The sequence below is a fragment of the Mirounga angustirostris genome, unplaced genomic scaffold (assembly GCF_029215605.1).
Source record: "Mirounga angustirostris isolate CCGP_5_RB_7025 unplaced genomic scaffold, mMirAng1.0.hap1 SCAF_17, whole genome shotgun sequence".
NCBI lineage: Eukaryota > Metazoa > Chordata > Mammalia > Carnivora > Phocidae > Mirounga > Mirounga angustirostris.
In genome coordinates this window covers 1607198-1622818 of record NW_026991725.1, presented here as the reverse complement: position 1 = coordinate 1622818, position 15621 = coordinate 1607198, and the positions used below count along the sequence as shown (strand labels likewise).

Sequence of the window (15621 nt, the reverse complement as noted above, 5' to 3'; positions counted from 1 at the left end):
GTTCTCATCACAAGAAAAAAAAATATGTGACTACATGTAGTGATGGATGCCAACTGGACATTATGGTGACCACTTTGCATATATTACTGAATAATCACGTTACACACCTGAAACTATTATGTTATTTGTTAACTGTATCTCAATAAAAAAAGTACCATGAGGATTTGGGGGAAGGGGAGTTAATGGGACTTAAAATATTCTGAAGTTTGTATAAAGTGTTATGTAGGTGGGAAAAGCCAAAGGAATATTGCACCATATATAAAAAGGGGTGTGTGTAAATTCACATCACTAGTATTAAAACATATCACAAAAGCTACAGTAACTCAAACAGTAAAGTTGTGTTTCAAGGATATACAAACATAAAACAGTCGAGAACAAATGCTAGTGTGCATGTTTACCTATCTACACATACAGATTCTAGTACAGCATATATACATAGCTAGTATATGATGAAGATTAACTTTTAAATAAGGATAGAATAAATGATCTGATAAATGATGCTAAGACCATTTGTAAACTACTTTGAAAAATTAAGTTAGATCTCTACCTCACATCATCCAGCACAATAAATTCCAGATAAAAGTTTAAATAATAATAATTTTTCAAAAGGTAAAATAATACAGAACATATGATTAGTCATCTAATTGGAGGTTAGGAAGACTTCTGTAAGCATAAAAACAAATTTCATAAAGGGAAAATGGAAAGATTTGACTACAAAAAATTGTACATCATTTGCATGAGAAATTTCCAATGGAAATTGGATAAAGGAAGATAAGTGACAAGCTGTATAAAAATATTTTCAATATAAATGATTGAAAAAAGTTACAACCCTTGCTAGAAAGGCCTTAAAAAAAAAAAAGTATGTGAAAAATATTCCAATAAATAATGGGCAAAGAATATGACAAGGTAACTCCCTAACAAAGATATATAAATGTCAATGTTCAAAAGTACCTGAGGATTCCTCTTTTAAACATTTTCAAAATCAGTTTATTAGTTACAGTGGTAATTCTCATTATGTCAAAGACCCATTTACGGGGCACCTGGGTGGCTCAGTTGGTTAAGCGTCTGCCTTTGGCTCCAGTCATAAATTCTGGAGTCCCAGGTTCGAGTCTCACGTCAGGCTCCCTGCTCAGTGGGGAGTCTGCTTCTCCCTCTGCCCTTCACCGCATTCTCTCTCTCTTTCAAATAAATAAAATCTTTAAAAAAAAAGACCCATTTTATTTTTGACCCAATAAAAGAATAACTCAACTTGTTCATTTTGTTTATTGTTCACTGGAAAATATATTTACTATTCTTGACTCCAAGTGTTGTTCTGGTTATTAAAAAAAAAAAAACAAAACTAGACTTAAAGTCTAAAACTTTGTCATCCTTAAGGATATTCAAAAGAATGTGTCATGGGGTCCAGAAAGCAGAGGTCCCAAACAAAACCCTAAGTGATAGAAATAACACTAACATACATGTATACAAATTTCTGTTAGCCAGTACAGGAATTCTCCTTCCAATATGGCCAAGTAAGTTCCTACTGGATCACATTTCCTGCAGATAACAATGATAAACTCGGGGCAAAAAAAAATTTTTTTTTAATTTATTTATTTGACATACAGATAGACAGCACAAGTAGGCAGAGCGGCAGGCAGAGGGAAAGGGAGAAACAGGCTCTCCGCTGAGCAGGGAGCCCGATGCGGGGCTCGATCCCAGGACCCCGGGATCATGACCCGAGCTGAAGGCAGCTGCTTAACCGACTGAGCCACCCAGGCGCCCCCTCAGGGCAAAATTATAAGAAGGCCCTAGAGAGGTGAACAAAAACAGGCAAGATTCAAAAGGGGTACCAATACTCAGAAGAAGGAGCTGGGACAGTTAACTTTACCTCCTCCTCCCAACTTACAGGTTTACGGAAGGTATCCCATACAGGACTGCTCAAACTCTGTGGGAAAATCTAGTCTTTAATAGCGTAAAGAAATAGAGGGCAAGGGGCGCCTGAATGGCTCAGTGGTTAAGCGTCTGCCTTCAGCTCAGGTCATGATCCCAGGGTCCTGGGATCGAGCCCCGTATTGGGCTCCCTCTCCCACTCCCCCTGCTTGTGTTCCCTCTCTCACTGTGTCTCCCCCCTCTGTCAAATAAATAAATAAAATCTTTAAAAAAAATAGTAATAAAATGTAGAACACTCAACTAAATTTGAATTTCAAATAACAATTATTTATAGAGGGCAAAGTTTGGGACAATCATAGCTGCTAGAAAGTGAGGAAATCATATAAAGGAGGGAATCAGAGAGGAGGTCCCATATTCTGTATACACCTAACGCTTAAATTTCTGGCTGACTTTTGAATGGTGCACAGATTAAATGTAATATAAACGAATTAATGTAAGTCAAGAAACCAGACAAATGGAATGGATGTGTGACTTGCAGTTTGAGTCCAACCAACTGAACTGCCAGCTAAAATAAAGCATCAACCTTCTCTGGAAGAATAAAACAGAATCCACATGACATTTACAGTTCCGGGATAAAATCTAAAATTACTCAATATATAAAGAAATAGGAAAATGTAATCTATTCTCAAGAGAAAATATAGTAAATGGAGACCAACTTCAAAATGACACAAATGTTAGAATTAATAGCAAGACTGGCAAAGAAGTTATCATAATTATGTTCAATGAAATAAAGGAAAATGACTGAAATAAGAGAAAAGATAGGAAATCTCTGCAGAGAAACAGAAACTATGAAAAAGAACCAAATGGAAATTCTAGAAATGAAAAAAAACACACCAATATATGAAATAAGAAAGTCACTGGATGGACTTAAAGAAAATGGAGATGAGAAAGACATGAGTAAATTTAGTCACAACAATGGAAATAAGCCAATCTGAAGAACAGAGAGAAAAAAAAAATTAATTAAGCCTTTGAGATCTGGGAGACAATAGCTAAAGGCCTAACATATGTGTAACTGAATCCCAGAAGCAAAAGAGAGAGCTTGGATCAGAAAAGAAAATATTATTATTCAGTTATAATGTCTACGTTCCCCCAATTTGGTAAAAGACAATTTATATTCAAGAATATAGCAAACCCCAAGCAGGATAAATACAAAGAAAATTATTCTTAGACATTAAATAGTCAAACTACTGAAAATGTTGAAAGCAGCCAGAGATAAATGACACACTGGATACAATGAACAACAATTTGAATGATGGCTGCTGTCTTACCAGAAACTATATATGTCATAAGACAATGGATGGACATATCTGAAGTATTGAAAAATTTCTTTTTTGGTTTTTCTGGGTTTTTTTTAAAGATTTTATTTATTTATTTATTTATTTATTTATTTATTTATTTATTTATTTATTTGAGAGAGAGAGAGAGAGAGAGAGCATGAGCAGGGGGAGGGGCAGAGGGACAAGTAGACTCCCTGCTGTGCAGGGAGCCCAACGTAGGGCTCTATCCTAGAACCCTGAGATCATGACCTGATCGGAAGTCAGAGGTTCAACTGACTGAGCCACCCAGGTGCCCCAGGTACTGAAAAATTTCTACATCCAGACATCTTTAAAGAAATAAGTGAAACTGGGGTGCCTGAGTAGCTCAGCCAGTTAAGCGTCTGTCTTCAGCTCAGGTCATAATCCCAGGGTCCTGGGATTAAGCCCTGCATCAGGCTCCCTGCTTACTGGGGAGCCTGCTTCTCCCTCTCCCACTCCTTCTGCTTGTGTTCCCTCTCTCGCTATACTCTGTCAAATAAATAAATAAAATAGAATAAAAAAGTTTTCTAATATTAAATTAGTGGGAATAAAGTTTGCATGTCTTTGAAGCAAAAACAACAAAACAACCCCATAACATTGTCATGTGGGGTTTATAATGTATAATATGTTACATAGGTATGTATGTTATGGTATATACTATATAGCAACCATAATAATAAAATACAGAGCTACTCGTAACTGGACTGTATGGTTACAAGGTTTTTATGTGTTAGGAGAACTAGTACAATAGTAACTCTAATTAGACTGAAAAGTTACGGATGTCTGCTATAATCTACAGAGCCAAAACTAAAAAAATTATGAACAGATCTAACTAAAAGCCAATGAGTAAGTTAAAACGGAATTCCTTTTTTTTAAAGATTTTATTTTTTTGAGAGAGCAAGTGAGCACACAAGCAGGGGGAGGGGCAGATGGAGAAGTGGACTCCCTGCTGAGGAAGGAGCCCGATGTGGGACTCAATCCAGGACTCTGGGATCATGACCTGAGCTGAAGGCAGACGCTTAACCAACTGAGCCACCCAGGTGCCCCTAAAATGGAATTCAGGAAGAAGAAATCAGGAAAGGAAGTACAAAAGGTACAACAAGGAAGAACAAAAATCAGGAGGGACAAACAAAACAAATAACAAAACTGTAAGTCTAAACTCAACCACAAGAATAATTACATCAAATGTTAATAAACTAAATTACCTCAATTAAAAAGAAGAGATTGTCAGTATGGATTAAAAAGTAAGACCCAATTATATGCTGTCAATAAAAGACACATTTTATATATAAAGACACAGACTGGTTAAAAGCACATAGATGGGAAAACATATACCATGCAAATAATAAACATAAGAAGGCTGGAGGGGCTATATTAATACCAGAAAAAATAGATTTCAAAGCAAAGTATTACCAGAGATAAAAGAAGGACATTTCACAATGAATTCATCAGGGAGATAAAACTATCATAATTGTGTATGTGCCTAGTAACAGAGCACCAAAATAAAGGAAGCAAAAATTAACAGAATTAAAGAAAAAAAAATCCACAATCATACTTGGAGATGCTAACACTCCTCTTTCAAAAACTCATAGAGAACCTAGATAAAATAGTAAAGACAGAGAGGATCCAGGGGCGCCTGGGTGGCTCAATCAGTTAGGTGTCTGCCTTTGGCTCAGGTCATGATCTCGGGGTCCTGGGATCACGTCCCGTGTTGGGCTCCCCGCTCAGCGGGGAGTCTGCTTCTCCCTCTACCCCTCTCCCCTGCTTGGGCACCTGTGCTTGCTCTCTCTCTTGCTCTCAAATAAATGAAATCTAAAAAAAAATGACACAGTGGATCTGAATACATCAACCACCTTGATCTAATTGATATTTATAAATCACTACACCTTGTAACCACTGAATACATTCTTTTCATATACATACAGTATGTTCTTCAAGAGAGAAATGTACTGCTCCATAAACCAAGTCTCAATAGATTTGTAAGGACTGAATAATGCTCTCTGATCACAATGGAATTAAATTAGGAATTGATAACAATGAGATATCCAGGAAACCTCCAAGTATCTGGAAATGAAATAACACACTTCTAAATCACCTATACATCACTACAGATCCTAGAGATATCAAAATAAAAGCAAGGAATTATGAACCATTTTATACCAACAAGTTTGAAACTTAGATGAAATGGACAAATTCTTTGAAACCTACAACTTATCCAAACTGATACAAGATAAAACAGAGAATATGAGTAATTACATACATTAAATAAATGAAATTCATTATCAAAAAGCTTCCCACAGGAACTCTAGGCCAAGGAGGTTTTACCAGTAAATTCTATCAAACATTTAAGGAAGAATTAACACCAATATTACATAAATTCTTCCAGAAAATGGAGGAGCAGGAAGTTACACTTCTAAGTCATTTAATGAGGTCAATATAACTCTAATGCCAAAACCTGACAAGATAGGACAACAGCAAAATTATAAATATCTCTCATGAACACTAACACAAAGATCCTTACCAAAATACTGGCAAATCCAATATAGAGAACAAGGTTTATTCAAGTAAGGCAAGGTTGTTTAAACATTTAAAAATCCATCAGTGGGATGCCTGGGTACCTCAGTTGGTTAAGTGTCTGCCTTCGGCTTGGGTTATGATCCCAGGGTCCTGGGATCGAGTCCCATATCAGAGTCCTTGCTCAGTGGGGAGCCTACTTCTCTCTCTGCCTGATGCTCCCCTTCTGACAAATAAATAAATAAAATCATTAAAAAAAAAAGATGACTTCTATTAAAAAAATAAAAAAAAAATCCATCAGTGACTCTTAAAACTTAATAATGGGAAAACAATCAACCCAATGAAATGGGCAAAAGATCTGAAAAAACACCTCACTGAACTAGATACACAGATGGCAAACAAGCACATGAAAAGGTACTCAATATCATAAGCCATTAAGGAACTGCAAATTGAAACAAACACAAGATACTACTACATGGCTATCAGAATGGCTAGCTAAAATCCAAAACTTAGCACCAAATGCTAGTAAGGATGTGGAGCAACAGGAACTTTCATTCATTGCTGGTAGGATGCAAAATGGTATAGCTACTCTGGAGGCAGTCTGGCAGTTTCTTCAAAGCTAAACATGGTTTTGCCATATGATCTAGCAATTTCCAGATTTGGGTAAAATTAGGTATTTACCCAAAGGAGCTGAAAACATATTCACACAAAATTCTGCACCTAAAAAGAGCAGCTTTATTCATAATTTGGAGTGGCTTTATTTATAATTTCCAAAACCTGGTTGCAATCAAGATGTCCTTCAATAGGTGAATGGATAAACAAACTGTGGTACATCCATACAATGGAATATTATTCAGGAATAAAAAGAAATGAACTGGGGTGCCTGGGTGGCTCAAATGGTTAAGCAACTGCCTTTGGCTCAGGTCATGATCTCCAGGTCCTGAAATCAAGCCCCACATTGGGCTCCCCACTCAGTGGGGAGTCTGCTTCTCCCTCTGCCTCTCCCCTCTGCTTGTGCTCTCTCTCTGTGTCTCTCAAATAAATAAATAAAATCTTTAAAAAAAAAATAAAAAAGAAATGAGCTATCAAGCCACAAAAATAACCTTAAATGCATATTGCTCAGTGAAAGAAGCCAATCTGAAGAGACTACACACTACACGATTCCAACTATATGGCATTCTCAAAAAGGCAAAATTACAGAGACAGTAGTAAGATCAGTGGTTACCAGGGGCTATAGATGATGGAGGGATGAATAGGTGGAGCACAGGATATTTAGGGCAGTGAAACTATTCTGTATTGATACTGTAATGGTGGATACATGTCATTATACATTTGTCAAAATCCAGAGAACTGAAAAAACACAAAGAATGAATGCTGATGTAAACTATGGACTTCAGTTAATAATAATGTACAATATCCACTCATCAGTCATAACAGATGTGCCACACTAATGCAAGATGTTAATAATAAGAGAAACGGGGGGAGGTGGAGGTGGCAGGAGAGAGAGTGTATGAGACTTGGGTATTTTCACTCTCTTAAAGTAAAAGCCATAAAAGAAAGACATGATAAACTAGACTTTATTAAAATGAAAAATTTCTGTTCACTAAGACAATGTTAAGAAAATAAATAGGCAAGCCATGGACTGCGTGAAAATGTTCACAATACCTATATCTGACAAAGTACTTGTATCCAGAATACATAAAGATATCTTATAACTCGGTAACAATAAAACAACTCAATTAAAGAAAATGGGCGAAATATATGAAAAGACCCTTCACAGAGATATACAAATGGCCAGTAAGGGGATGAAAAAACAGGCAACTTCTATATTAGTCATCAGGGAAATGCAAATTAAAGCCAAAACAATATATTGTCGACTCCTGAGCCCCTGCAACTACCATGAGGATGCAGAGCAACAGGAACTCTTACACATTGTTGGAGTGTAATATGGTGCAATCACCTTTGGAAAAAGGTCTAGGAGTCTCCAATAAAGAAACCCCATACATCTACCCTATGACTCAGCAACTCCAATCCCAGGCATTTACCCAAGAGAAAACACATGTCCACAAAAAGATCTGTGTAGAACTATTCATAGCAACTTCATTCATAATAGCCCCAAAGTGGAAATAGGCTAGATGTCCATCAATCCATCAGAGAATGGCTCACCTGTCTCATATTCATAAAATGTAACACTACTCAGCAAAAGAAACAAATAAAACTACTGATAAATGTAAAAACATGGAAGAATCTCAAAAACTGTATATTAAATCAAAGAGGCCTTTCTAAAAAGAGTATATGCCATATGATTCCATTTACATGGAGTTCTAAAAAAGGCAAATCTAAGCTATGGTGGAAAACATTAGAATAGAGGCTGCCTCTGGGGATTTAGGTGGATATAAGGGATCAGAATAAGAAGATACTACATATATATATATATTTTAAAGAATTTATTTATTTATTCATGAGAGACAGAGAGAGACAGAGGCAGAGGGAGAAGCAGGCTCCCTGCAAAGCAGGGAGCCTGATGTGGGACTCGATCCCAGGACCCTGGGATCATGACCTGAGCCGAAGGCAGACGCTTAACTGACTGAGCCACCCAGGCGTCCCAAGAAGATACTATATTTTGATAGGTTTTTGGGTTACATGCATTTGTCAGAACAAAGCAAAGGTGCACTTAATATTTGTCCATTTCATTTTATGTAAATTTTACCTCAAAAAAAGAGAGCCATAAACAAATACTGAACTCTAGCTAATGATACATACCATGCTGAAGGATTTAGAGAAAATGTATTGATGACATAAATCAAAAAGAAATTGATGAAAAGGGCGCCAGGTTGGTTTGGTCAGTAGAGCATGCAACTCTTGATCTCAGGACTGTGAGTTTGAGTCCCATGTTGGGTATAGAGATTACTTAAAAAAAATTGAAAAAAAAAAAGAAAGAAATTGATGATGGAAGGAGAGAGACATGTATAGATACATGATACAGCAAGTATAGTAAAATGAGAATGACAGAATCTAGATGCTAGGGATAAGTGAGTTCACTGTAAAATTCTTTCAACTTTGTAGTATAATAAAAGGTTAGAAATCAGTTATATCACTAAAAAAATAAAAAGACAATGTACCTTTGGATGCAATGGACATGTTGTTCGGATTAAAGAAAATCTCTTTATCCCTGTTGCCTTCCCTAAACAGTTGCCTCACTAGCTACTAAAGAAAACATGTTAAGTGTCAGAATGCTGGTTTTGCCACCTAAAAGAAGTCTTCAGCTGCTTGTGTCATAACACTGGCTCTTATATAAACCCCCAAATTCTAAAGGCCAGAAATGTTCAAAATGCAGAGGCAGTTTCAATACCCTGGAGGCAGGACTGGGAACTGAGAGATAAATTTGGCTCTTGCACTGGGTAGAGAGGAGGCAATGGCTAAGCTAAGCTGGTCACTTAGAGTCTCTGCAGCTCCAGCAGTTAGTTCTGTGTCTGGATGTCAGCCCCACATACTGGCTTAAAAACCTCAAGAAACTAGAAGATCTCACCAGTGGGATCAGCCAGAGCAGCTGAAACACGTCCCTGTAAACAATAAATGTTTATCTGGGCAGATAACCTGGCAGATAGCCGTGTCCTGATCTTAGGCAACTTGAAACCCCACAACGGGAGGCTGAACACAGAGGGGCCTCTTGCCATTGCCACACGGGTAGGGAGGCAGAGATGGAAGGTGGTCCTGGCTCCTACTCCAAGAGAGGCAGCAGGAAGCCACTCTGCAAATGCCAGCTTCTTTTCTACTGAGCCATGGCCAAATTCCCTTAAACACAGAGGGTGGGGACAGAAAAGTCAAGTCAACCAACAGTAAACAATGCCACCGCATAAAGCTGGCTGTTACACCACAGCCCTGAAGGTATGAAGAGCTCTGGCGTATTTGGCAGCTGCCACAGGAACCACACTGGCTGAGGGCTTCCCCAGGCCTGGGTGGGAGTCTCATCACTGACTCCGGCCACACACACAGGCTCAGTCGCCACCTTGGTCAGTGGCAAACAGCTGCTGAGACGGAGAGACAGACCCAGGGGTACTGTGCTCTGCACAGCACAACCTGCCACTTTCAGACACTTCAGACAAGATTCATTAAGAGCCATATGGCTGAAACCCCACAAAGGTACCAGGTGAAAGGGAAGGAGGCAGCTGGAAGGAAGGAATGGAAGTATGTTGATGGGACAGAGATTCCTTTAACTGACAACTGTCTCTGCAAACAATTTTACTACTAGTTCTGAAAACCCCACTCTCTAACAGACAGATTAAATCTTGGCATTGATTATTCCTCCCGTCTATATGCTTCTGCCCACACTCCTCTTGGGAAGGGAGAGGACAGGGAGTGGAACACACAGTTTGCCTAAAGGGAAGTTCAGCTCTCGTTCAGCAGACTATGGCTGAGTTCTCTTCCAGGGAAGAGAATGGAGATAGTTTAACAAGGTTCTTTGCTCTGAAATAGTAGCAAAGTTAAGTCCAGCAGAACAATAAGGGTGTGGATCTGGGATGGAACTTAAAGAAGGAGTGTAGGAGTGTGCGTGTGTGTGTGTGTGTGTGCGTGTGTGTGTGTTCATCTGTTTTTTGGGGGGGGGGGGGCGGTAGGGTGCCAATCCATTCTTTTGACTTCATTCGCACTTATAGCTGCTTTATAATCATTTCCTGAAAACACAGTAGGAAGAGAATGGTATTTGCTCACCCCACCCTCCATCTAACACTGGCCCAGCAATCCAACTATGTGCTTTAAACTGAGACAAGGCCAGCTTTTTGCCTTTGGCAGCGCTGAAGGCCAGACATTACCAGCACTCCTGTGAACAGCTCAAGGCTCCACCCAAATAAGACTGCACACACTGAAATCCAAGAGGAGTATCATTCCAGCATAACAATCCAGGAGAGAGAAGAGAGCTGAGGAGGCTGGGTGGGACAGTTGGGACACTTCTAAGTTCTGATACCAGAACACCCAAGTGGTTAGTACAGCCATTTTGGTAGGGTGGTGATAGGTCAATTCCAGTGTGGGAAAACCCAAATGCTGTAATAAAGAATTTATCTCTGTACAAGGAGAGGGGTGAGAACGAGGGTGGGGTGTAGACTATATGGCAATAAGGTGGAGAAATCATTTTTAGAGAACTGGGTAGCTGTTGAACTAGTCTCTAATTCTGAATACACACAGATGTTTCAGCCTCTTTTCAGGAGAAGCTGATGCAGAGTGATTATGGGAAGGCCAGGACATACAAGCTCCATTTTTGGTCTAAGAGTTGATTGGAGGACTCCTCTGCAGGAGAGTCATAACAGAATGTTTATACAAACCACCACAAACCCACTGTTCCTGACTGTCTAAGGCCAAAGGCATATTCTTCCTAGAGAACTGTGTCTGACAGCCTTTTGGTTTTAAGACTCCCAACTTTGAGTTTTCTTGTTTACTCCAAGAAGATTTGTAGAACTCCCTAGGGAGCCTTTAGAGAGATGCTAGGGAGCACGGAGGCAGGGAAACTGTTGTGAAGAATACTAAGGACCCACCTTTTTTGTATCTTATCATTACTTCTTACCTGGCAGGAAAAAAAATGGAGAGGGTAAGGCGTTTCCTAGTTTGACAACCTAAATGTCTATCATTTGAAAATGGAACCGGATGTACAACAATGCCTAAAGGCATTTTTGTTGTTGTTCCCATAAGAACAAAGTGATGAATAAAGTATAAGTGCCTTAATATAGTCATCTTTATTTAGAGAGGGAATTTCTTTTAAAATATGGGTACCATGGTCTCTGCTTATATGGAAATAGGAAAAGGCAGAAGAAATTCCATTTCTAACAGAGGCAGAGTTTTTCTGCTGATTTTCTGAAAGCAATAGGTTCTCTTTGGTTCCAGAGGAAGGCAGGCATTTCCAAAAGGAAAACAGAGAAGGAGACAGAGATCACCTGGAGGAACCTAAACTATCCTGTATGCAGGTCTAACCATGCTTTCCATATGGTGCAGTTATCCTGAGACCAATGATGATTCAGGTGCTACGAAGTCTCTGTAGATACTACTGTAGTTCAATGTTTTAGAAAGAAAAATAAATCTGAGGATGATTCTCTAGAGCTATGCTATCTGATATGGTAGCCATTAGCCACATGTGGCTGTATAAAGTTAAATTTAAATTACCTAAAATTAAATGTAATTAAAAGTTCAGTTTCAATAAATAGAAAGGCATCCCATGTTCATGGATTGGAAGACTTAATATTGTTATGATGACAATACTACCCAAAGTGATCTAATGCAATCCCTATCAAAATCCCAATGGCATTTTTTGCAGAAACAGGAAAAAAAGATACTAAAATTCATATGGAATTTCAAGGGACTCGAAATAACTAAAACAATTTTTAAAAAGAAGAATAAAAATTAGAGGACTCACACTTCTCAATTTCAAAACTTACTACAAAACTACAGTAATCAAAACAGTGTGGTACTGTCATAAGGACATACAGACTAGTAGAACATAATAGAGAACCCAGAAATAAACTTTCACTTATATGGTCAATTGATTTTTGACAAAGGTGTCAAGACCATTCAATGGGGAAAGGATAGCTGTCAACAAATGGTGCTGGTGAAGCTGGATATTCCTATGCAAAAGAATGAAGTTGGACCGTTACCTTAATAGCATATTAAAAATGAACTCAAAATGGATCAAAAACCTAAATGTAACAGCTAAAACCAGAATATTCTTAAAAGAAAGTATAGGGGGAAATCTTCATGACACTTGGGATGCCTGGGTGGCTCAGTCGGTTAAGCGTCTGCCTTCGGTTCAGGTCATGATCCCAGGGTCCTGGGATCAAGCCCTGCATCAGGCTCCCTGCTCAGTTCGGAGCCTGCTTCTCCCTCTGCCTCTCTCTCCCCCTGATTGTGCTTGCTCTCTCTCGCTCTCTCTCTCTGACAAATAAATAAAGAATCTTAAAAAAAAAAAAAAATCTTCATGACACTGGATTTGGCAATGATTTCCTGGATCTGACACCAAAAACATGGACAACAAAATAAAAAAATAAAATAAATAAAATGGATTTATCCTTTTCAGGCAAGGGAAACAAAAGTAAAAATAAACTACTGGGACTACACCAAAATAAAAAGCTTTTGCACAGTGAAGAAAACCATCAGCAAAATGAAAAGGCAACCTACTGAATGACAGAAGATATTTGCAAATGATATATCCAAAAAGAGGTTAATATCCAAAACATATAAAGAATGTACACAACTGAACACCAAAAAACCACAAATAATCTGATTAAAAAATGAACAGAGGGGGGCACCTGGGTGGCTCAGTCGGTTAAGCGGCTGCCTTCGGCTCAGGTCATGATCCCAGGCTCCTGGGATCGAACCCCGCATCAGGCTCCCTGCTCAGCAGAGAGCCTGCCTCTCCCTTTCCCTCTGCCTGCCGCTCTGCCTACTTGTGCTATCTCTCTGTCAAATAAATAAATTTAAAAAAAAAATCTTAAAAAAACCCCCCCAAAAACAGAGGACCTGAATAGACATTTTCCAAAGAAGACATACGGATAGCAAACAGACACATGAAAAGATGCTCAACATCACTAATCATTAGGAAAATGCATATCAAAAACACAATGATATATCACCATATACCTGTCAGAATGGCAAGTATCAAAAAGGTATGAAATAACGGGGCGCCTGGGTGGCTCAGTCATTAGGCGTCTGCCTTCGGCTCGGGTCATGATCCCGGGGTCCTGGGATCGAGCCCTGCATCGGGCTCCCTGCTCCATGAGAGGCCTGCTTCTCCCTCGTCCACTCCCCCTGCTTGTGTTCCCTCTCTCGCTGTGTCTCTGTCAAATAAATAAATAAAATCTTAAAAAAAAAAAAAGATAGGAAATAACAAGTGTTTGCGAGGATATGGAGAAAAAGGAACCCTCATGCACTGCTGGCAGGAATGTAAATTGGTGAAGCCACTGTGGAAAACAGTGTGGAGGTTCCTCAAAAAATTAAAACAGAAATATCATATGATCCAGTAATTCTACTACTGGGCATTTACCCAAAGAAAACAAAAATACTAATTTGAAAAGACATATGCAGTCCTATGTTTATTTCAGCATTATTTACAATAGCCAAGATACGGAAGCAATCTAAGTGTCCATCGACAAATGAATGGATAAAGAACATATGGTATACATTTACAGTGGAATATTGCTCAGCCATTAAAAAGAATGAGATCTTGCCATATGAAACAATATGGATGGACCAAGGGTATTATGCTATGTGAAATAAGACAGAGAAAGACAAATACCATATGATTTCACTTATATGTGGAAACTAAAAAACAAAGCAAACAAAAAAATAAATTAAAAAAGCAGAAACAGACTCACAAATACAGAGAACAAACTGGTCGTTGCCAGAGTGAAGGGGTTGGGGGATGGGCTAAAAAGGGATGAAAGGAAATGGAAGGTACAGGCTTCTTTCCAGTTATGGAATAAATAAGTCACGGGGATGAAAGGTACAATATGGGGAATATAGTCAATGGTACTGTAATGGTGTTGTCTGGTGACAGATGATAGCTAAACTTGTGATGAGCACAGCATATAGAGCTGTTGAATCACTATGTTGTACACCTGAAACTAATGTAACGTTGTGTGTCAACTATACTTCAATAAAAAATAAAAGAAAAAGATTTTAATTTTTAAAAAGTAATAAAAAATGAAAATAGACATACAAAATAAAAAACATTTGCATATCAAAGGACCCTATCAACAGAGTGAAAAGACAACCCACTGAATGGGAGAAAAATATTTGCAAACCATGTGTCTGCTAAGGGATTGATGCCCAAAATATATAAAGAACTCCTACAACTAAACAACAAAAAACCAAATAACCTGATTCAAAAATAGGCAAATGACTAGAAAAGACTTTTCTCCAAATAGGCAAATGGCCTAAGCATGTAAAAAGATGTTCAACATCATTAGTCATTAGGGAAATGCAAACCCAAACCACAATGAAATATCACTTCACACCCATTAGGATGGCCATTATGAAGAAAACCAGAAAATACTCTTTTGGGGAGGACACAGAGAAATTGGAAGCCCTGTGCATTGCTGGTGGAAATGTAAAATGATGCAGCTGCTGTGGAAAATAGTTTGGTGGTTCCTCAAAAATTTAAACACAGAATTACCATATGATTCAGCAATTCTACTCTTAGGTATATACCCCCAAAAACTGAAAGTAGAGACTCAAATAGATACTGGACACATCACTATGTACACCATAATATTCATAGCAGCACTATTCACAGTAGCCAAAACATAAAAGCAACCAAAGTGTCCATCAACAGATGAAGAAAGAAAATGTGGTGTATACATACATTTGATTATTACTCAGTCACAAAAAGGGACTAAATTCTGACACATGGATGAGCCTTGGAAACATGCAAGACACAAAAGGATGAATATGGTATGATTCCACTTGTATGAGGTACTTTCAACAGGCAAACTCACAGAGACAGAAAGTAGACTAGGTGTTACCAGAGGCTGGGGAGGGGGAGAATGGGGTTTTTGTTTAATGGATATAGAGTTTCTGTTTGGAATGATGAAAAAGTTCTGGAGATGGATAGTGGTGATGACTGTACAACACTGTAAATGTACTTAATGTCACTAAATTGTACATTTAAAAATGGTTAAAATGGTAAATTGTATGTTATGTGTATTTTACCACAATTAAAAAAATGTTTTAAGTCATTTCCTCAGGTTACACCAGCCATATTTCAAGGGCTCAAGAGCTACATGTGGCTGGTGGTTACCATACTGCACAATGCAGAGTAGAGTATTTCTGTCACTGCAGAAAGTCCTATTGAACAGCGCTGCTCTAGAATGACGTTAAAGACTACCCGATCCTGTTTTTAGTA

General features: G+C 38.4%; 1 protein-coding gene across 10 annotated transcripts in view; it reads right to left on the bottom strand.

Annotated features, from left to right (window-relative positions):
- SMG6 (SMG6 nonsense mediated mRNA decay factor) overlaps nucleotides 1-15621 on the bottom strand; it is a 232660-nt gene that overhangs the window by 56123 nt on the left and 160916 nt on the right. The window contains exon 15 of one of the 10 annotated variants that reach the window (XM_064582972.1): nucleotides 13359-13555. The exons of the other annotated variants lie outside the window; for them this stretch is intronic. Coding sequence (XP_064439042.1) covers nucleotides 13359-13555 — 197 coding nt within the window. The remainder of the gene's footprint in view (nucleotides 1-13358; nucleotides 13556-15621) is intronic. 10 annotated transcript variants of the gene reach the window in all.